The sequence below is a fragment of the Streptopelia decaocto genome (assembly GCF_964273445.1).
Source record: "Streptopelia decaocto genome assembly, chromosome: 24".
NCBI classification, from domain to species: Eukaryota; Metazoa; Chordata; class Aves; order Columbiformes; family Columbidae; genus Streptopelia; species Streptopelia decaocto.
The window spans coordinates 4,439,420-4,461,087 of NC_138679.1; the positions used below are offsets into that span (position 1 = coordinate 4,439,420).

General features: G+C 52.2%; 2 protein-coding genes across 10 annotated transcripts in view; one reads left to right on the top strand and one right to left on the bottom strand.

Moving 5' to 3' along the window:
- The first annotated feature begins 968 nt into the window (after positions 1 to 968).
- LOC309449694 (C-type lectin domain family 2 member B-like) lies at positions 969 to 11,892 on the top strand. Of its 9 annotated transcripts, XM_082072008.1 has the most exons (16): positions 979 to 1,918; positions 2,185 to 2,268; positions 2,497 to 2,675; positions 3,933 to 4,159; positions 4,426 to 4,509; positions 4,738 to 4,916; positions 6,174 to 6,400; positions 6,666 to 6,749; positions 6,978 to 7,156; positions 8,136 to 8,328; positions 8,424 to 8,654; positions 9,249 to 9,613; positions 9,851 to 9,934; positions 10,163 to 10,341; positions 10,583 to 10,683; positions 10,839 to 11,890. In XM_082072008.1, the coding sequence occupies exons 12-16, from the start codon at positions 9,322 to 9,324 to the stop codon at positions 10,951 to 10,953; spliced, it is 771 nt and encodes a 256-aa protein (XP_081928134.1). In that variant the 5' UTR covers positions 979 to 1,918; positions 2,185 to 2,268; positions 2,497 to 2,675; positions 3,933 to 4,159; positions 4,426 to 4,509; positions 4,738 to 4,916; positions 6,174 to 6,400; positions 6,666 to 6,749; positions 6,978 to 7,156; positions 8,136 to 8,328; positions 8,424 to 8,654; positions 9,249 to 9,321; the 3' UTR covers positions 10,954 to 11,890. The 9 variants fall into 9 exon arrangements, with proteins under 9 accessions (XP_081928140.1, XP_081928134.1, XP_081928133.1 ...); XM_082072014.1 differs by having other exon boundaries at positions 969 to 1,918; positions 8,136 to 8,654; positions 10,166 to 10,341; positions 10,839 to 11,892; XM_082072007.1 differs by lacking the exon at positions 8,136 to 8,328.
- A 4,242-nt stretch (positions 11,893 to 16,134) lies between these two features.
- The window catches only part of RANBP3 (RAN binding protein 3), a 33,767-nt gene continuing 28,233 nt past the window's right edge, over positions 16,135 to 21,668 (bottom strand). Inside the window, exons 14-17 of the mRNA XM_082072006.1 lie at positions 20,712 to 20,832; positions 20,035 to 20,177; positions 18,414 to 18,594; positions 16,135 to 17,561 (exon numbers count right to left, since the gene is read on the bottom strand). Coding sequence (XP_081928132.1) covers positions 17,518 to 17,561; positions 18,414 to 18,594; positions 20,035 to 20,177; positions 20,712 to 20,832 — 489 coding nt within the window. The 3' untranslated portion in view covers positions 16,135 to 17,517. The remainder of the gene's footprint in view (positions 17,562 to 18,413; positions 18,595 to 20,034; positions 20,178 to 20,711; positions 20,833 to 21,668) is intronic.

Below are 21,668 nucleotides of genomic sequence, written 5' to 3' on the forward strand. Positions count from 1 at the left end.
GTTGTATTTGGCTGATATTTTCCCTAAAACTCAATCACACCTACCATATATCATGTATATTTTCTGTCATTGGGCTTCTCTTTGGCTGTGTCCCTGGCAGTGTTATCACCCTTGCCGAGAACTGACATTTCGCCCTGTTTAGCATCAGCTCATTCAGCTGCATTTCACATGTGCTTTAGCTCATCACTGAGCTCCAGGCGGAGCCGAACAGCAGTGAGGGTACAGAGGTGTGTGGGGCACAAGCCTGGAAACCCCCAGCGGGTCCCCTCCAGTCCCGTGGCTGCAGGGACCTGCGATCACAGGCTGCTCCCTCCTTCCCGCTGCTTTGGTCTCAGCTCAAGGGCTCTAAGTGGCAGTTTCGGGCCACACAGATGTCACCCCCTCAAATCCCATCTTCCTGTGCATCCTGTGACAGCGCTTGGTCACACTCGCTGGGATTGTTGAAAGTTCTAGATCCAATGAGGGAGATTCCTAAATGCTCTTAAGAAATGCACATTGGTGCTTTTAGCAAGGATGGAGGCTGAGAGCCTCCATAACTAGGCAAATGTTGTTCATGTTTCTTAGAGGACACGGCTGGCTGAGAGCATTCAGTTGACCCAGCACACAAACAATCGCCTAAACCTTATACAGTCACCCAGTTTCCGCATTCTTGCTGCTTGTCTGTGCCAAAACCGCGTGGGAGGGGCAGACGGATCCTTTATCCCCCACACACAGCTCCAGGCTCCTGAAAAGCAAAATCCCTATTTCTAGGGCTGATAGCCCCCCCCCCCGCCTCAATTTATTTAATACCAAAATCTCCAGTCCCCAACCACATTGAAGCATCTATTGAGAAACAACACATATTAACAAAGCTCATACACATTTATACTCTGAGGACTGACAGACTGATGAGGGATTTTCGTAACTGCAAAATGGGGGGAAATGCTGCAAACAAGCAGAGAAACGACCTGGAAAAACAGGCAAAGGGAAATAAGGGTGTTGTGCTGACGCACGGAAAAAGCTTCACAACCTGTAAGGCTGTAAAACCTGCGAGGCTATAAAGAAGGAACGTTTATCCAGTGCTGGGTGCAAAAAGGACTGTGAGTAATGCAGTTGTGATTCATGCGAACATCTTTAATGTTTACAGATATAACCAAATGCTGTTCATTCATGGAAAAAGCATAAGTTATTTATTTCATTTACAACCTGCGAGGTTATAAACAAGGTACATTTATCCAGTGCTGGGCGCAAGAAGGGTCTTTCCTCTAGTCATGCACAATTGACCTCGGCATGAAGCGTGCTTAATATGGAACCACAGGAACGCCTACACATATTCATAACATTTCCCCGAAAAGGCGGTTCTTGTTAAAATGAGTTACAGGAAATCATTTCCGTAGTCTCCTCTTCCTGTTGCGCTTGCACAGTGTCTCCTGGTGGGCGTGGGGTGCCCGGGGTCTGGGCACGAAGGCTGCTCGTGAACTTTCTCACCTTTGGCCCAGCGTGCTGCACTGGCCGGGGTTCAGACTGCTGGGTTGTTCAGAACTGGGTTGCAGTCCGTTCTCGTTATCTCGCCCACTCAAGGACGCTCCTGGGTGCAGCAAAACTTACCTTTGCAGAGTAAGGCTCCGTTTCCTAAAATAACAGATTAGAGAAGGCTCTAAGCTGGACGCTTGCTATGCGATTCACGTTTAACTGTTCTTTCCCTCTGCCAGCGCGGCCTCTGAGAACTCCCTCTGAGGGTTTATAAATAGGTTTCCGCCCAAATAGCGCCTCTAGACACGAAACAGCATCGCTCCGATTGGCTCTCGCCCGCCATTCCTCATTCTCACCTGCTGATTGGGCGGAGCGCTGGGGTTTTTGGCAGCTGGCACCGCCGCCATCTCTTAACGGGTGGACAGCGGCTGTTTACAGGAGCGGCGTGAGGAGCTGCTGGGGCCAGGTAGGGAGCTCCGGTCGGTGGGAAGGGGGACGATCCCAGCACAGCCTGGGCGGGGGGTGCAGGAGAGGAGGGTTGGGGGCCAAGGGCCGGGCCCTGAGCTCCCCGAGCCCGCTGGTGGGCTGGGTCTCCCTTCCCCCCCACCCCCCCCGCTGCCCGGCTGGGTCTCCCTCCCTTTCCTCCCTTTTCCCTGCCCCGGTCCCCGAGGCAGGGCTGTGCCTGCTCTGGGACAGCAGCGTCCTCACTGCCGGTGGCTTTTCCTCCTCCAGGCGGGCGGTGCGTGCCCCGTGCAGTGTGGGTCCTGGTTCTGGTTCTGCTCCTGGGTTTGCTGGTGGCTGTTGCTGCGCTGTCAGGTGAGGGAGCAGCGGCTGCCTCCGTCCGTCCCTGGGTGCAGAGCCGTGTGTGCCGCCGGCAGCCCAGCCGGGCTGTTCCCCTGGGGTGTCTGCTCCCCGGGGTCCCTGGCAGCAAAGGGGGGATCCCCGCGGGGGGAGCCCGGGGCTGCCTCCTTCCCTGCCCCCCGGAGCCGTGTGCCCTGGTCCCTGGGGAGCGGAATCCTCTGAGCTTCTCCCTTCCCTCTGCAGTAGGAAGAGCTGGAGCGAGAGCGGCTGCGGCGCTGGGCTGTCCTGACGACTGGGTTGGGTACCGCAATGTCTGCTACTACCTGTCGAGCCTGGAGCAGGAGGGGAGCTGGGAGTGGGGCCAGGAACGGTGCTCGTCGCTCGGGACCTCGCTGGCTGTGCTGGAGAGGGAGTGGGAAACGGTGAGTGAGGGGCGGCTGTGGGTGTGTGGGGTGCAGGGGGTGTGGGTTGGTTGCTCTTAACAAGGACAAGGACAGAGGCTGAGGAATAGCTACAGCAAATCTTGTTCCTGTGAGTTTCTCAGCCAACACGGCTCACTGAGAGCATTCAGTTGACCCAGCACACAAACAATTGCCTAAACCTTATACAGTCCCCAGTTTCCGCATTCTTGCTGCTTGTCTGTGCCAAAACCGCGTGGGAGGGGCAGACGGATCCTTTATCCCCCACACACAGCTCCAGGCTCCTGAAAACCAAAATCGCTATTTCTAGGGCTGCTACCCGCCCCCCCCCCCCATTTATTTAATACCAAAATCTCCAGTAAAATTCCATTACCCCAACCACATTGAAGCATCTATTGAGAAACAACACTTATTAACAAAGCTCATACACATTTATACTCTGAGGACTGACAGACTGATGAGGGATTTTCATAACTGCAAAACGGGGGGAAATGCTGCAGACAAGCAGAGAAACGACCTGGAAAAACAGGCAAAGGGAAATAAGGGTGTTGTGCTGACGCACGGAAAAAGCTTCACAACCTGTAAGGCTGTAAAACCTGCGAGGCTATAAAGAAGGAACGTTTATCCAGTGCTGGGTGCAAAAAGGACTGTGAGTAATGCAGTTGTGATTCATGCGAACATCTTTAATGTTTACAGATATAACCAAATGCTGTTCATTCATGGAAAAAGCATAAGTTATTTATTTCATTTACAACCTGCGAGGTTATAAACAAGGTACATTTATCCAGTGCTGGGCGCAAGAAGGGTCTTTCCTCTAGTCATGCACAATTGACCTCGGCAGGAAGCGTGCTTAATATGGAACCACAGGAACGCCTACGCATATTCATAACCTTTCCCCGAAAAGGCGGTTCTTGTTAAAATGAGTTACAGGAAATCATTTCCGTAGTCTCCTCTTCCTGTTTGCTTGCACAGTGTCTCCTGGTGGTCGTGGGGTGGCCGGGGTCTGGGCACGAAGGCTGCTCGTGAACTTTCTCACCTTTGGCCCAGCGTGCTGCACTGGCCGGGGTTCAGACTGCTGGGTTGTTCAGAACTGGGTTGCAGTCCGTTCTCGTTATCTCGCCCACTCAAGGACGCTCCTGGGTGCAGCAAAACTTACCTTTGCAGAGTAAGGCTCCGTTTCCTAAAATAACAGATTAGAGAAGGCTCTAAGCTGGACGCTTGCTATGCGATTCACGTTTAACTGTTCTTTCCCTCTGCCAGCGCGGCCTCTGAGAACTCCCTCTGAGGGTTTATAAATAGGTTTCCGCCCAAATAGCGCCTCTAGACACGAAACAGCATCGCTCCGATTGGCTCTCGCCCGCCATTCCTCATTCTCACCTGCTGATTGGGCGGAGCGCTGGGGTTTTTGGCAGCTGGCACCGCCGCCATCTCTTAACGGGTGGACAGCGGCTGTTTACAGGAGCGGCGTGAGGAGCTGCTGGGGCCAGGTAGGGAGCTCCGGTCGGTGGGAAGGGGGACGATCCCAGCACAGCCTGGGCGGGGGGTGCAGGAGAGGAGGGTTGGGGGCCAAGGGCCGGGCCCTGAGCTCCCCGAGCCCGCTGGTGGGCTGGGTCTCCCTTCCCCCCCACCCCCCCCGCTGCCCGGCTGGGTCTCCCTCCCTTTCCTCCCTTTTCCCTGCCCCGGTCCCCGAGGCAGGGCTGTGCCTGCTCTGGGACAGCAGCGTCCTCACTGCCGGTGGCTTTTCCTCCTCCAGGCGGGCGGTGCGTGCCCCGTGCAGTGTGGGTCCTGGTTCTGGTTCTGCTCCTGGGTTTGCTGGTGGCTGTTGCTGCGCTGTCAGGTGAGGGAGCAGCGGCTGCCTCCGTCCGTCCCTGGGTGCAGAGCCGTGTGTGCCGCCGGCAGCCCAGCCGGGCTGTTCCCCTGGGGTGTCTGCTCCCCGGGGTCCCTGGCAGCAAAGGGGGGATCCCCGCGGGGGGAGCCCGGGGCTGCCTCCTTCCCTGCCCCCCGGAGCCGTGTGCCCTGGTCCCTGGGGAGCGGAATCCTCTGAGCTTCTCCCTTCCCTCTGCAGTAGGAAGAGCTGGAGCGAGAGCGGCTGCGGCGCTGGGCTGTCCTGACGACTGGGTTGGGTACCGCAATGTCTGCTACTACCTGTCGAGCCTGGAGCAGGAGGGGAGCTGGGAGTGGGGCCAGGAACGGTGCTCGTCGCTCGGGACCTCGCTGGCTGTGCTGGAGAGGGAGTGGGAAACGGTGAGTGAGGGGCGGCTGTGGGTGTGTGGGGTGCAGGGGGTGTGGGTTGGTTGCTCTTAACAAGGACAAGGACAGAGGCTGAGGAATAGCTACAGCAAATCTTGTTCCTGTGAGTTTCTCAGCCAACACGGCTCACTGAGAGCATTCAGTTGACCCAGCACACAAACAATTGCCTAAACCTTATACAGTCCCCAGTTTCCGCATTCTTGCTGCTTGTCTGTGCCAAAACCGCGTGGGAGGGGCAGACGGATCCTTTATCCCCCACACACAGCTCCAGGCTCCTGAAAACCAAAATCGCTATTTCTAGGGCTGCTACCCGCCCCCCCCCCCCATTTATTTAATACCAAAATCTCCAGTAAAATTCCATTACCCCAACCACATTGAAGCATCTATTGAGAAACAACACTTATTAACAAAGCTCATACACATTTATACTCTGAGGACTGACAGACTGATGAGGGATTTTCATAACTGCAAAACGGGGGGAAATGCTGCAGACAAGCAGAGAAACGACCTGGAAAAACAGGCAAAGGGAAATAAGGGTGTTGTGCTGACGCACGGAAAAAGCTTCACAACCTGTAAGGCTGTAAAACCTGCGAGGCTATAAAGAAGGAACGTTTATCCAGTGCTGGGTGCAAAAAGGACTGTGAGTAATGCAGTTGTGATTCATGCGAACATCTTTAATGTTTACAGATATAACCAAATGCTGTTCATTCATGGAAAAAGCATAAGTTATTTATTTCATTTACAACCTGCGAGGTTATAAACAAGGTACATTTATCCAGTGCTGGGCGCAAGAAGGGTCTTTCCTCTAGTCATGCACAATTGACCTCGGCAGGAAGCGTGCTTAATATGGAACCACAGGAACGCCTACGCATATTCATAACCTTTCCCCGAAAAGGCGGTTCTTGTTAAAATGAGTTACAGGAAATCATTTCCGTAGTCTCCTCTTCCTGTTTGCTTGCACAGTGTCTCCTGGTGGTCGTGGGGTGGCCGGGGTCTGGGCACGAAGGCTGCTCGTGAACTTTCTCACCTTTGGCCCAGCGTGCTGCACTGGCCGGGGTTCAGACTGCTGGGTTGTTCAGAACTGGGTTGCAGTCCGTTCTCGTTATCTCGCCCACTCAAGGACCCTCCTGGGTGCAGCAAAACTTACCTTTGCAGAGTAAGGCTCCGTTTCCTAAAATAACAGATTAGAGAAGGCTCTAAGCTGGACGCTTGCTGTGTGATTCACGTTTAACTGTTCTTTCCCTCTGCCAGCGCGGCCTCTGAGAACTCCCTCTGAGGGTTTATAAATAGGTTTCCGCCCAAATAGCGCCTCTAGACACGAAACAGCATCGCTCCGATTGGCTCTCGCCCGCCATTCCTCATTCTCACCTGCTGATTGGGCGGAGCGCTGGGGTTTTTGGCAGCTGGCACCGCCGCCATCTTTTAACGGGTGGACAGCGGCTGTTTACAGGAGCGGCGTGAGGAGCTGCTGGGGCCAGGTAGGGAGCTCCGGTCGGTGGGAAGGGGGACGGTCCCAGCACAGCCTGGGCGGGGGGTGCAGGAGAGGAGGATGGGGGCCAAGGGCCGGGCCCTGTGCTCCCCGAGCCCGCTGGTGGGCTGGGTCTCCCTTCCCCCCCACCCCCCCCGCTGCCCGGCTGGGTCTCCCTCCCTTTCCTCCCTTTTCCCTGCCCCGGTCCCCGAGGCAGGGCTGTGCCTGCTCTGGGACAGCAGCGTCCTCACTGCCGGTGGCTTTTCCTCCTCCAGGCGGGCGGTGCGTGCCCCGTGCAGTGTGGGTCCTGGTTCTGGTTCTGCTCCTGGGTTTGCTGGTGGCTGTTGCTGTGCTGTCAGGTGAGGGAGCAGCGGCTGCCTCCGTCCGTCCCTGGGTGCAGAGCCGTGTGTGCCGCCGGCAGCCCAGCCGGGCTGTTCCCCTGGGGTGTCTGCTCCCTGGGGTCCCTGGCAGCAAAGGGGGGATCCCCGCGGGGGGAGCCCGGGGCTGCCTCCTTCCCTGCCCCCCGGAGCCGTGTGCCCTGGTCCCCGGGGAGCGGAATCCTCTGAGCTTCTCCCTTCCCTCTGCAGCAGGAAGAGCTGGAGCGAGAGCGGCTGCGGCGCTGGGCTGTCCTGACCACTGGGTTGGGTACCGCAATGTCTGCTACTACCTGTCGAGCAGGGAGCAGGAGGGGAGCTGGGAGTGGGGCCAGGAACGGTGCTCCTCGCTCGGGGCCTCGCTGGCTGTGCTGGAGAGGGAGTGGGAAACGGTGAGTGAGGGGCGGCTGTGGGTGTGTGGGGTGCAGGGGGTGTGGGTTGGTTGCTCTTAACAAGGACAAGGACAGAGGCTGAGGAATAGCTACGGCAAATCTTGTTCCTGTGAGTTTCTCAGCCAACACGGCTCACTGAGAGCATTCAGTTGACCCAGCACACAAACAATTGCCTAAACCTTATACAGTCCCCAGTTTCCGCATTCTTGCTGCTTGTCTGTGCCAAAACCGCGTGGGAGGGGCAGACGGATCCTTTATCCCCCACACACAGCTCCAGGCTCCTGAAAGGCAAAGTCCCTATTTCTAGGGCTGCTACCCCACCCACCCCCCCCCCGCCACCCCAATTTATTTAATACCAAAATCTCCAGTAAAATTCCATTACCCCAACCACATTGAAGCATCTATTGGGAAACAACACATATGAACAAAGGTCATACACATTTATACTCTGAGGACTGACAGACTGATGAGGGATTTTCATAACTGCAAAACGGGGGAAATGCTGCAGACAAGCAGAGAAACGACCTGGAAAAACAGGCAAAGGGAAATAAGGGTGTTGTGCTGACGCACGGAAAAAGCTTCACACCCTGTAAGGCTGTAAAACCTGCGAGGCTATAAAGAAGGAACGTTTATCCAGTGCTGGGTGCAAAAAGGACTGTGAGTAATGCAGTTGTGATTCATGCGAACATGTTTAATGTTTACAGATATAATCAAATGCTGTTCATTCATGGAAAAAGCATAAATTCTTTATTTAATTTACAACCTGTGAGGTTATAAACAAGGTACATTTACCCAGTGCCGGGTGCAAGAAGGGTCTTTCCTCTAGTCATGCACAATTGACCTTGGCAGGAAGCGTGCTTAATATGGAACCACAGGAAGGCCTACAAATATTCATAACCTTTCCCCCAAAAGGTATGTTTTATTAAATGCGTTATAGGAAATAATTTCTATAGTCTCCTCTTCCTGTTTGCTTGCACAGTGTCTCCTGGTGGTCGTGGGGTGGCCGGGGTCTGGGCACGAAGGCTGCTCGTGAACTTTCTCACCTTTGGCCCAGCGTGCTGCACTGGCCGGGGTTCAGACTGCTGGGCTGTTCAGAACTGGGTTGCAGTCCGTTCTCATTATCTCGCCCACTCAAGGATGCTCCTGGGTGCAGCAAAACTTACCTTTGAAGAGTAAGGCTCCGTTTCCTAAAATAACAGGTTAGAGAAGGCTCTAAGCTGGACACTTGCTGTGTGATTCACGTTTAACTGTTCTTTCCCTCTGCCAGCGCGGCCTCTGAGAACTCCCTCTGAGGGGTTAAAAACAGGTTCCCCCCAAATATGGCCTCTAGACACGAAACAGCATCGCTCCGATTGGCTCTCTCGCCCGCCACTCCTCACTCTCACCTGCTGATTGGGCGGAGCGCTGGGGTTTTCAGCAGCTGGCACCGCCGCCATCTTTGTTTCACTAGCGGGACAGCGGCTGTGACAGGAGCGGCGTGAGGAGCTGCCGGGGCCAGGTAGGGAGCTCCGGTCGGTGGGAAGGGGGACGGTCCCAGCACAGCCTGGGCGGGGGGTGCAGGAGAGGAGGGTTGGGGGCCAAGGGCCGGGCCCTGAGCTCCCTGATTCCTGTTGGTGCTGCCGGGGCTCTGCAGAGGGGTTGGTGCTGAAGGGGCCTGGCTGGTTGCCCTCCCCATGTTCCTCCATTTCCCACCTTTCTCTGGTGCTGGGGTGGGGAGGGGCTGCTTGTGGCTTCCCCTGTCCCCTCTGCAGGAGTTGGTGTGTGCAGGCTGAGAAGACAGAGTCAGTTTCCCAGAAGCTGGGTCTGATTTTGGTTTCCATTGGCTCACTCAAACTCTTTCCTGCTTGTTCTCACTGTTCTGTTTGCTCTCACAAGCATCCTTTTGCTCCAGCTCCTTTCCAGCCCTGTGCTCCCCGAGTCCGCTGCGCGGGTCTGTCTCCCTTCCCCTCGCGGCGGCCCTGAGGCCGCTGACCGGGTCGGGCTCGGTCTCCATTTCCCCGGGCCCCGCCCCGGGTGCCGCCGCTCTGCCCGTGTCTCCGTCAGAGCAGGGACAGGGCCGGCTGCACCTTCCTGACCCTGGTTATCATCACAGGACAGTGGATGGTACTTGAAATCAGCTGTACCAGGTTACAAAAATAAACATCCTGATCTACTGTGTTCTCATCATGTTCTCTGCGCTCTCCCAGTACGAAGGTAACAGTTGTGGTCAGAAAACTGCATCCAGGCTTGGCTGGAAATCGTTTTTGCCAGTGGAGACAAGACCTTGGGTCGAAGATTCCACTTCTTACAAGGAAAGAGGTTCCCTGTCTCGTTTGCCTATGGGACAAGAGGAGAAGAACAGCTTCTGTGACACAGATGGGAATGTGGACGAGCCCCTGGGTCCCCAGTGCGGATGGGTGTCCCGCCACCCAGAGCTGCCTGGGCAGACAGACAAAGGGACGGGCAGAGGACGTGTGGGTGAGTGCAGGGCCGCCCCTGTGGCCTGTCGGGAGGGGACAGTGTCCTGTGGCAGTGTCACCCCACAAGGACTGGGGCTGGCAAGTGTGAGGCTTCTTCCAGCTGTCTGGGGGTGAAACAGGCTGGGGGTCCCTCCTGCCTTCCCTGGGCAGCTGGGGTGGGGGTGGCGGGGACACAGGGGCTGTGCCTGCTCTGGGACAGCAGCGTCCTCACTGCCGGTGGCTTTTCCTCCTCCAGGCGGGCGGTGCGTGCCCCATGCAGTGTGGGTCCTGGTTCTGGTTCTGCTCCTGGGTTTGCTGGTGGCTGTTGCTGTGCTGTCAGGTGAGGGAGCAGCGGCTGCCTCCGTCCGTCCCTGGGTGCAGAGCCGTGTGTGCCGCCGGCAGCCCAGCCGGGCTGTTCCCCTGGGGTGTCTGCTCCCTGGGGTCCCTGGCAGCAAAGGGGGGATCCCCGCGGGGGGAGCCCGGGGCTGCCTCCTTCCCTGCCCCCCGGAGCCGTGTGCCCTGGTCCCTGGGGAGCGGAATCCTCTGAGCTTCTCCCTTCCCTCTGCAGCAGGAAGAGCTGGAGCGAGAGCGGCTGCGGTGCTGGGCTGTCCTGACGACTGGGTTGGGTACCGCAATGTCTGCTACTACCTGTCGAGCCTGGAGCAGGAGGGGAGCTGGGAGTGGGGCCAGGAACGGTGCTCCTCGCTCGGGGCCTCGCTGGCTGTGCTGGAGAGGGAGTGGGAAATGGTGAGTGAGGGGCGGCTGTGGGTGTGTGGGGTGCAGGGGGTGTGGGTTGGGCGCAGAGCTGCGGCAGAGCAGGACCAACCCGGCCAGCCGGGCTGGGGAGCTCCTGCAGGAGCTCTGGAGCTTGGCGGAGCAGCCGTTGGGTGGGAGCTGCTGCCGTCCCAGGGCCTGGCGTGGGGCTGGGACAGGGACTCGCTGGGGCGGCAGCAGCTCCTGACTCTGGGCTTCTCTCTTTCCTGCCCAGGAGTTTCTCTCACGCCTCAGGGGCAACATTGATTACTGGCTTGGGCTGCGGAGACGGGACGGGCGGCTGCAGTGGGTGAACGGCAACAGCTTCAACCACACGTGAGTCCCGTTGCGAGCCAGGGCCGTGGGGAGACCGTCCTGGGTGGGACGTGGCTGTGGGGACTGTCCCGTGCAGGCAGCCCTTGTCCCCTCCTGCTGCCTGAGGGGACAGCCGCTCCCCAGGGTGCCAGCGCTGTCTGTGCTTCTTGTCACAGGTACCCGGTGTATGACCAAGGCGAGTGTGTGTTTTTGGATGGCCGTGGAGTTGTGAGTTCAAGCTGCTCACGGCTCCGACCGTATCTCTGCAGCAAGCCCCAAGCCATCATGTGAAAGAGGGGATGGAGAAAGGACCTTCTCCATGCTGGGACCTCCACAGCTTCACCTCTTCCAGCAGCACAGCGTGACCTGGGGATGTTCTTCCCTCACTGCAGCTCTGGATTTCTCCAGGTCTCAGTAACAACTCGCTGCCCGGTCTCAAGGAGAGGGACCTGCAGGAGGGGCAGACCCCGGGGACGGTGATATCTGGCTGTGTGGATTGGGAGCCTGGGTTGCACATGGAACTGGTTTCTTTCTCCTGGGCCCACTGCAGCACTTGTCTTGCTTTTCTCACAATTCCACTGAATCTGCTTTTGCACTGTGGTGATTGTGAAAAATGCAGTTGTGATTCGTGCTAAGATGTTTAATGTTTACAGGTATAACCAAATGAGGCACGGACTCTGAACTTGGAAAAGGGAAAGGTGGTTGAGTTCTATGTAAAAAGTTATGAAACTTGTTTAGGAAGTTATATTTTATATTGATAGAGGGAACTAACATTTTAAGGGTTAAGCAACTATATAATAAGGGCCTACTAACAAGCTAACATTTTAAACCACATTATTAATATCTAGTTTAGAGCTGTATGTAACTAATTGTGCTAAAAAAAAAAAGGCAGGACTTCATTAAATGCCGAGATAAGAAGTTTTACAGCACCAGCTGCAACCTTGAGGAGACAAGACAGCCAAGATTTACAGCAAAAAGGAGGCACCAGTCTGGTTCCAGTTGGTTTGGTAGCTTGGATTCCAGCCAGTTCCTCCTAATGAGCCAAAGGTAAAAAGTCCACTGTGCCGAAGCTGAAGGAGCCTTCATCCAAAGACCCCTAAAGACCCTTCCTCAGATTCACCCAGTGACACTGTGCAGGTGCAACGGGGGGGGGTCAAGGAGGGGAATATGTAAATGGTTATCTGAGACTCATTTTAATAAAAAGCGGGGAAGGTCATGAATATGTACAGGCGTTTCTGGGGTCATTATGAATATGTAATACCATACTGTATTTAAGCACACTTCTTATTGTTAAAGGTGTGCGTGTTGGGCGGTGACAGGACAAGGGGCAATGGGTACAAACTGGAACACAGGAGGTTCCACTGAAATTTGAGAAGAAACTTGTTCCTGGGTGTGGGTGACAGAGCCTGGCCCAGGCTGCCCAGGGGGTTGTGGAGTCTCCTTCTCTGATGTGATGCTGTGATTCTGTAATTCTTGGTGGCTTTGCTGGACACGCTTCAGTTTGCACCCAAAATTCAACCAGACACAGCCCTGAGCAACCCGCTCCAGCTCTGAGCAGGAAGATCTTCCCACCTCAGCTGTTCCCCAGTTCTAACCCTGAAACCGTGGGCTCTAGAACTCCCCAAAGGCTTTTGGAGAAAGCCCCCGGGCTCCCAAACACGTTGGGGGCACCTCCACCTCCTTCCCCACCATTCAACACCTCCCTGCTGTGTTGCTCAGTCCCAAACCAGATTGACCCCTCAAGCTCTTTCGCTTGTCTGCTTCTTACCCCTCCATGGGAAATGCCCCGTAAATACTTCATTATTGAAGTAATAGTTTTAAACTAAAGGAGGGAGATTCAGGCTGGACATGGGGAAGGAATTGTTGCCCTGAGGGTGGTGAGAGCCTGGCCCAGGTTGGCCAGAGAGGTGGTGGATGAACCATCCCTGGAGACACCCCAGGCCAGGCTGGACGGGGCTCTGAGCACCCTGAGCTGGTGAAGATGTCCCTGTCATGGCAGGGGGGGCACTGGGGAGCTGGGAAGGTCCCTCCAACCCAACCCCTTCTGCAATTCAGTGACTCTTAGAAATAACTGTTACCAGCCCTTGTAATGACTCCAGTCCCTGCAGGGAGTTGTGGAATGAGCTGGCACAGGGTGTGCTGATGACAGGCACTCACTGCTTCCTCCGCGCCCAAAAAAGTGCCTCTTCTTACAAACGCAAAACCAAACACAACAATCGAGGACTCGCACGTTAATTAAAAGCAGCAGCTTTATTCCTCCTGCTCAGTCCTTTCCAGGCGCATCTATCCAAGGGCTGCGCGTCCACTCGGGTCAGCAGGACCAGAAAACGCAGAGCAGCACACACTGCGAAGGCTCTTTCCCCAATACAGACACACGAACGCTACTCAGTCTGGTGCAGGATAAGGCTCCACACCATGAGGCAACAAACAGCATCCTGGGCTTGAAGCAGCTGTTGACACCGCTCGTCCCACAGCCACGTGTGCTGGGACACGACCGTCCCATCCTCAGCCTTCTGAATGCTGCAGGACATTTCCTAAGCTGCTATTAAAGTATTAAAACAAATTAGAGAACTGTTACCATAAGATGTAACCGCTACCTTACCATGAACACGAAAGTTCCATGTAAAACAACATATAATTCCATCTGGGTAACATCACTCTTAGAACACCTCATCTGACTCCAAACATCGTGCTGTTAACCATAGACTGTTTCTACAAACCCATTAGCTAATAGATTATTATTTCTCTAACTGTCAGATGGGGAATGACTTGCATGGTAGCACAAGCTGCAAATAGTTGCCTTCTACCTCTGAAACTTTTTATTTTTCCAGAAATTAGGACGGAATCGCCGCCCAGCAAGTCACGTTCAAACATTTCCCCATCCTGCCCTCTCTGGTCAATATGAAAAGCATTTCTCACAGTACAATTAGCACGGGGATCGCACCGGTAACTGGTACCAGCAGCAGGAACAGGACCAGGGCACCAAACCCAGCACCAGGACTCTGCTCTCCCACGTTTCGGTGCCAGAACCCACAACATCCCCACGTTTAACTCACAGACATCCTTAGAAAACACAGCCGCTGCCCCCCCGCAGCAGAATCACCAGGGTTCTTGATGGTAAATCCTTAAGCCCTTAAAGGAGGCAGCCAAAATACTCTCTGTAAATGAGGCTTTATGTACAGGAATTCTCTTTGAGCATTTCTTTGCCATCACCTAGAAGACAGGAATTAAGATTGACTTAAGGAATCTAATTAAGCAATTCCCTCTTAGCACCACTGTTGCTCTGTGCTCTGTAAGAAAGCATTACCCCAGAACATTAAAACGCTGATATAAATTTGGGCTGTCTCCGCTGCCCACACCAGGGACTCGAGTTCAGTTCAGCGCACGGAAATACCAAAGAACAAGGGGAGAGAAGCGCACAGTGAAAGTCAGTTTAATGAAATCTTGCATGACAAATTATGGCAATTATCATAGTTGGAATTCCTAAAACTAGAGAAGATTACGGGGAAACATGGTAAGATTTCAAATACGTAACATGTTGCTAGAAAGGAAATAAACCATTTTCTACACTCACTGGGAGAACAAGAGGCCAAACTGCAGCACGGGACGTGTTCCAACAATCAAACGGCGACACCGGAGCGGTGGGGCCGACACCTCAGGGGCGAACCGGGGCAGAGTCATCGCAGAGGTGGGTGCTTTATTCCTTGGACGCTGCCCAGCCCGGCTTAGGCGCAGGACTGCTAAGGTCCAGCTTAGTTAGATCTCACCCTGCCCTGTCTGCATCACGCTCCGGGAACTGGATGACAGGAAGATGTTGTAACTATTCCCTCATTTTCTTACCTTAATGTTTGCATTTCCTGCGGGTATAATCTCATTTTAAATCGTATGTATAAGTTTACTTCTGCCTTTAGTAACATCATCATTCTTGCAGCATTTCCCCCATCAAATGCGCTCAACTCATTACACTCTTCAGCACAGAAAACTTGCAGGGCTGTGTCCACATCAGCCAGCACAAGATACGCAGTGATCTTAAACATCCATATGTTACCAGCGCTAAGAGCAAAGGTGCAGCGGGAGGGTGGTACAGGCGCTGCAAGACGACAAACCCGGGATCACGAACCTCCCGACAGCCGCAGCCCAGCGGGAAACACCACACGGGCAGCTCGTTCTCTGATAACAGCCTTAATACAGATCCCATGTACAACCTTACATAAATCTCTCTAAACACATGGGCATTACCTGGTTTCACCTCTCACTATTCACTAAGCAGAGCGGGTTTTGCTTTGGCCTGAGCTCGATCTGTGGCCGGTTGTGTCAGCGCTTCACGCCGGGATTTCCCTCTTTGCTAGAAACGCAAAACTTCCAGCTGAAATTAAAATAGCGCATTGGTAAATAACTGCCAGATATTCTCAGGATGCTCTGTGCTGATCCTCACAGGTAAGAAAACGTTACCCCGGAAAATCAAAATGCTGTTATAACATCTGGCCCGAATGATCCTGCATTCCGGTGATCGTGTAGCAGCACTGAACCCTAAAGCGAGCGCGCTTGCTCCATTCTCCTGAATCTCCGCACACCATCATTCTTATTCCAGGCCAAGCGCCTCCAAGTGAGACTCTGCACAGAGTGTGGCACTGGGAAATAAAACCTGTTCCTCCACAAACAGGCCCTGATACCCACAACACCTGTTTAATTTTCTTGATGCTGCGAAGTTGTTTGAAAACGGTTGAAATCTTGGGTATAAAAAGATGCAGAGTGCAGATGACTTGTTTGAAAATACAGACCTTGTGATGCAGGAACAGTTGTGGGGGGGTATTGAGGGACACGTTACACCGGTGTGAGAACGGGCATCAACAGGTTTGTATATGGTTAAAGAACAACTCAGAACTCTAAGGAGAAAGATATTTTAAAAAGCAAAAAGGCAGGAGCAGAGAAACCACCAACGCACAGCTGGTCATCGGCCCTTGTCACCCCGCGTTCCTTCCATGGGCTTCGGTCTCCAACAGCATTAACAAACAGGTGAAAACACATTCGTGACTCCCAGCGAAAACAAGGGTTTCATTAAGACACAGGTAATAAGGACCGTTTTGCTATAGGAAGAGTTTCAAAGTTGCTTTTGTGCTACAACCTGCAGCATTTTCAATTCTTGCTTCGTTAAATGCTTCTTCCCCTTTAATTTTCTCTTAAACGGTGCATTTTATGTCTCCTTAACCTACCAGAGAAAGAGCACGCAAGGGAGAAATTATCACTAACTGTATATAAAGGGAATAGAAGTTTGGGGAATTTATAGGGACAGGGACCTGGTCACTTCCCCAGTGACTATGACATTCCAACTTTGCTGGACAAGAATATCCCATGTGTTTTAATACCAAAATAAAGCTCGACTTCCACACAAAAGGCCCAAACGGTTGGAAAACATCCAAAGCAAAGAGCGAGTTACGGCTCCGGGAGCTCGGCAGAATTACACACAGGAAAACACATTCTTGCCTTTATTTTGGTGGAACGTAATACAACAATATCCTTCAGCCGAGACTACTCAAAGCCGGCAATATCACCCTTTTCTTCATGCTGCAGGACTTCAGGAACCAGAACAGGGACAGGAAGGGTTAGAAGTTAATTCTCTATTTAAGGCCGTTAATTCAGCAAAGTATTTAAAAACGCACTCGACTCGAAGCATGAATAGTTGCATTGACTTCGGGAAGATTATTCACACGTGGTTAAGTCAGGCAAGTGCTTCAATGGCTTGTTGAATCAAGCCATTAACTGAGAGCTGCTTTATTACACAGATTGGTTTTCATGGCTGACGGAGCTCATTACATGAGCCTGTTTTATTCTTCCAAGGGCTCAGAGCTGTTTCCTCATCGCTTTGCTCAAGGTGTAACCTGTATGCCTCCTACACTTCGCTGTAGCCACAGAAACGTATCATTTCCTAAGAAAAATTGTATATAACATCTATTATATATAGTGGCTTGGCTCTCCCTTAAATAGTAACAGAAAAGAACGGTACAAAACAATAGTTCCACTTTTTCAACACACGAGAGCGTCTTATTGAAAAACTAAAATAAAAAAATGTCACCACAATATAAATCTCCAAATAATAATAACGACATGGGAAGAAAGAAAAGGAGTCAGCAAAACGTCCTGCGGACTTCAAGTCTCTTATTACCGCATTAAAAAAATTAAAGAAGGTTTTCTGGTGAACCACAATGTTTTGTTTCTGTTTACAAACACACTAGTCAGGGACCAACGGTGTCCACAACCTGTGTTGGGGTTAAATGGTAAAAACATGGTATGTCCCATCTGCAGGCCAACAAACATAAAGAGAAAGAGCCCGGCGGGGCAGCCAGTGAGCGCAGAACTGGTGGGGACACAGTCCCTGCAGGTGACAAACTCATGGGGGGGAGCAGGGGTGACAAAGCAGAACTCGAGTCGGAACCGTGCCGGAAAGTTCTATCTGGAGGCCTGCAAGACACGAACTACCGAAGAAACAGTCAAAAGGTCCCAATGAAAAGCCGTGACAAGCTGTAATGTGCCATTTCAATTACAAGGAAGAGGGGAGATGTTTGGTTTTTTATGTTGTTGTTGTTGTTTTGGCTCATCAATATGATGAGCTTTCACGTCCCAAACCACATTCAGGTAGTTTCCAAGTCTGCTTTGCTTTTGTTTTGTTGTGTGTGTGTGTGTGTGTGTGTGGAATCTACTGATCCAGACCAAAAAACCAAACAAACAGAACGGGGATGCAGAGTTTTTAGTCCTGGAGCCTTCAACACTGCCTGAAATAACAGCTGGCCTGGGTATCCAGAGGCGCCTGCAGGATGGTGTCGATAGCAGCCTTGCAAGCAGAGCGGCTCCCGTCTGCTATGTGCTGCCCACGTTCTGCCCGTCGCCCTCCTCACTGGGACCTGAAACAAACAAAGTGCTTTGTCATAACAAACCTCTGTTGTTTCTTGCCTTACGAATCCCAGATGCCACCCGAGAAGCCAACACAAGTCTCAGATTTTGGATATCAAAGATGAGAACTGCAGAGCTGCCCCACATCTTCCTTCTCCAGATTGAGTTTTGTCCCCTGTTCTTGACTAATCTGCCTGGGGATCCTACCAGCACCCCAGAGCCTGAACGCTCAGTTTCCAGCATCTTCAACCCCCCCACTGCTTTTGTTCAGATCCATTCCTCCTCTGTCTTCCCCGGCCGTGGATGAGGACGGATACTGGTCCCTGTCAGTGGTGGATGTTCTAAGACAGAAAAGCAAAGCACAGATGTCTCCCAGGCCAGGAGTGCAGAAGGAATCCTGCCCCAAACTGGAGACTAATGTTTTTCTTAAAGCACGGCCTCCTCATTTACAATGAAATTAATTACGCTCTTTTCCCTTTGCAAACCTCCTGCTTTTCCACTCTGCCCGAGGGGCGGCCTGATCCCGCCTGCCCAAGACGCTCATCTCGGGTTTTACGTGTGAGCTTTGGCCGTATTTAAGGCAAAAATGAAACCTGACCACCCCATAAATCAAACCAGAAGTAACTGCAGCGCAGAAAACCTCCGCTAAACTGTGACATGTCACTTGGATGGAAGCAGCACCTTTTTATGGGCCTGGAGAAGCAAGAAACAGCCGCATTCAAAAAGACAACACATGAATGAGCCTTATTCCACAGGCCAGAAGTACATCTATAGCATCTAAGTACAGAGAGGACAGCCTGCCTTAAAGAACGACAGAGAAATACGTATGGAAAAGAGGAAACTCCGTTGTGTTTCCTGCTCACCGCTTCCAACGGCTCCTGTGGGCGCGAGGACGTCGTCGTCGCTGTCCTCCTCGTTCGACTGCGTCACCTCTGGCTCGGGCGCCACGTTCTTCACCTCTTGCTCCTGTTCCACTCGACTCCGTAAGGCCAAGATCCGATGGTGCAACGCAGCGTAGAGCTGCCCCGTGTCCTTAGAGCTGGCCTGAGGGGTTTTTAATGTTCAGAAACAAGAAAAAGGTGTAAGAAACTACAATGGAATAAAACGCTGCACATGTAATACACGCCGGGCATGCTGGATTTCACAAAGGGTTCTGCAAACTCAGAGTGGGTTGTGGTTACACAGCAAAATGCTAGAGATGCTGAGTTCTGATGGTGAGAGGATATTCCTCCCCAAAGCTTATGTTAAAAAGATCTTTAATTAAAAAGATCTCATGACACCAAGTTGGGAGGGAGTGTGGACCTGCTGGAAGGCAGGAGGGCTCTGCAGAGGGATCTGGATAGACTGGGAAAATGGGCCGATTCCAATGGGATGAAGTTCAACAAGGCCAAGTGCCGGTTCCTGCCCTTTGGCCACAACAACCCCCTGCAGCGCTCCAGGCTGGCACAGAGTGGCTGCAGAGCAGTCAGGCAGAAAGGGACCTGGGGGACTAATGGACAGGAAGCTCAACATGAGCCACCAGTGTGCCCAGGTGGCCAAGAAGGCCAATGGTGTCCTGTCCTGTATCCAAAAGAGCGTGGTCAGCAGGACAAGGGCAGTGACCCTTCCCCTGTGCTCTGCATTGGGGAGGCCACACCTGGAGTATTGTGGTCAGTTCTGGCCCCTCCGGGCAGGAAAGAGATTGAAGTGCTGGAGCGGGTCCAGAGAAGAGCAACAAGACTGGGGAAGGGACTTGAACACAAGCCCTATGGGGAGAGGCTGAGGGAGCTGGGCTTGTTCAGTCTGGAGAAGAGGAGGCTTAGAGCTGAGCTCAGCACTCTCTAGAACTACCTGAAGGGCAGTTCTAGCCAGGTGGGGATTGGGCTCTTCTCCCAGGCATCAGCAATAGGACAAGGGGCCATGGGCTTCAACTCTGCCAGGGGAAATTGAGGCTGGGGATTAGAAAGCAATTCTGTGCAGAGAGAGTGGTCAGGCATTGGAATGGCTGCCCAGGGAGGTGCTGGACTCAGCGGCCCTGGAGGTTTTGAAACTGAGATTGGCCATGGCACTTAGTGCCATGATCTAGTCAATGGACTGGAGTTGGACCAAGGCTTGGACTGGATGAGCTCTGAGGTCTTTTCCAACCCAGTCCATTCTGGGATTCTGTGTGACTCAATCCTGAGGGTCTCTTCCAACTGAAATGATTCCATGACTCTATGATTCTATTAAATACAAATCTATGAAATGCCTATTTCCCTTGATATCAAAAAATGATTTGCATTAATCCTACACTACAGCGATAGTGTCAGTAGGTGTGGAACAGATCCCATGGCTCCACAGTCGATGCTTTGGACAATCTTTTATGGAATTCCTTCACAACTACTAAGGCTTTACAGAAAAGCCAATTCTGCTTTGGGGAAGGATGGGAATGTTACCTCAACTACAATTTAAGCAAGCGCCGATCTTTGTAGGAAGGTTAAGATGTAAACAAACCCCAGTACTCACTGATATAAGAAAAACTTTAACTCCTTGGTCCTCTGTATCCATGGCAGTGATCCGGATGCTCTTCTCACTGGCTTTATCGATCTGCATCTGAGCCCAGAGCTTGGTATTTAAAATTAACCTGAGACTCCCCTGAGTCCTCATCACTAAAGCCAACACAAAACATCAAGTTACACAAAACATCAAAGCAGCCAAGACGGCTTTTTATTGTGTGAATGGTTAAGTCTCTTTAGAAAGAATACCAAGGGAAAGCTCTTAAAACAGGAATCTTGTCGCGAGTATTAATGAGATGAATGCAGACTGTTAATCAGCCATGTCTAAAGGTGTTTCGTCTAAAGTCTTATATGTTAATACATCAAAGTTCAGTGGTTGGATCTGAGCTGAAATCCCAGGTTAATGCACATTCCCGCACTATTCAAAGAGACAGAAACCCCCATTCCCAAAGAGTTAAGAGCCCAGACCTCAAGAACATTGCTGTACAGTTCTAGTCAAATATGCTAGCTGCTAATTGCAGCTTGCTTTTATGGGGGGAAAAAAGCAACTGGAACATTTGCTACGATAGGGGGATCTAAAATGCTACTCTCTTTGGAGGAAATGGTCATAAATTCAAGAGAAAAGGTCCAAACTGCTGTTGAGTTGCTGTAGAGAAGACAGCGCCTCATGTCCCTGCTTCCTCTTACCCAGCCGAGACTGTAGCGTCCCGTCGTCCGTCGAGGCCATGTCGTTGAGCCGCAGGAGCCCCCGACCTCTTTCCACCCACGACTGAGAGTTTTTATCGAACACAAACAGCTTGCACTGAATCTGTAATGGAAAATCGCTCTCTAGCACAGTGGTTGATGGCAAGAATAATGTATTGCATCCTTAATCACCTACAGCTGGTTAAAAATATTCCGATTTCATACTGGAATTTTAAACTGTTAGAGCTGTGGAAAGCCAGGTAGCCATTAATACACCGTCTGGTTTGAGAAGGTTTGCCTAACAGATCTATAGATTCTTAAAGAACACCTGTGTTCATGAACAAAGAACAATTTGCAGATAAGGTACAAACTTTTAAGAGGAAACTTATTGAGATAAGACTCACTGATAGTCTTAAACCAATTCTTTTAAGTCTTAGTTGCACTTTGCACCACTGAAGGTGGTATTTGTTGCACAATGGAAACAAAGCAGAATTCTTCCTGTATAAAGGCAGAAGGGATGAGTTAACGTGTTAGCTCGTTATCAACTCAAAGCCTGACCCACACTGTGAGTACACAAGAGGCGCTTTTCCTGCCTTATTGGTTCATTGGTTTGAATGGTGGGAATGTTCTTGCTTCTGCCCAACATCTCTACCTTCCATCCCCTCTCTAACCCATCATCTGTCACCGCTGGGGTTTCATCCTTCAAACCAGGCAGAGAATATATTGAATATTTCCATTTTCCTGCCCTCTGTTCCTCTCACGTTCTGCACCACACAACACTCAGCTCCGGATAAATTAACTTCTGCAGCATTAACACGGGGCAGTCTGAACACGTCCCTCTGGGGATTCCAGTGCGTTAAATTGCAGAGGGAAAAAGAACAGAAATGAGGAGAGAGGTCTGCTAAGTTACAATTCACGCAAATCAGTCCTCTATTAAATACACAACCGCTAAGAGTTGTG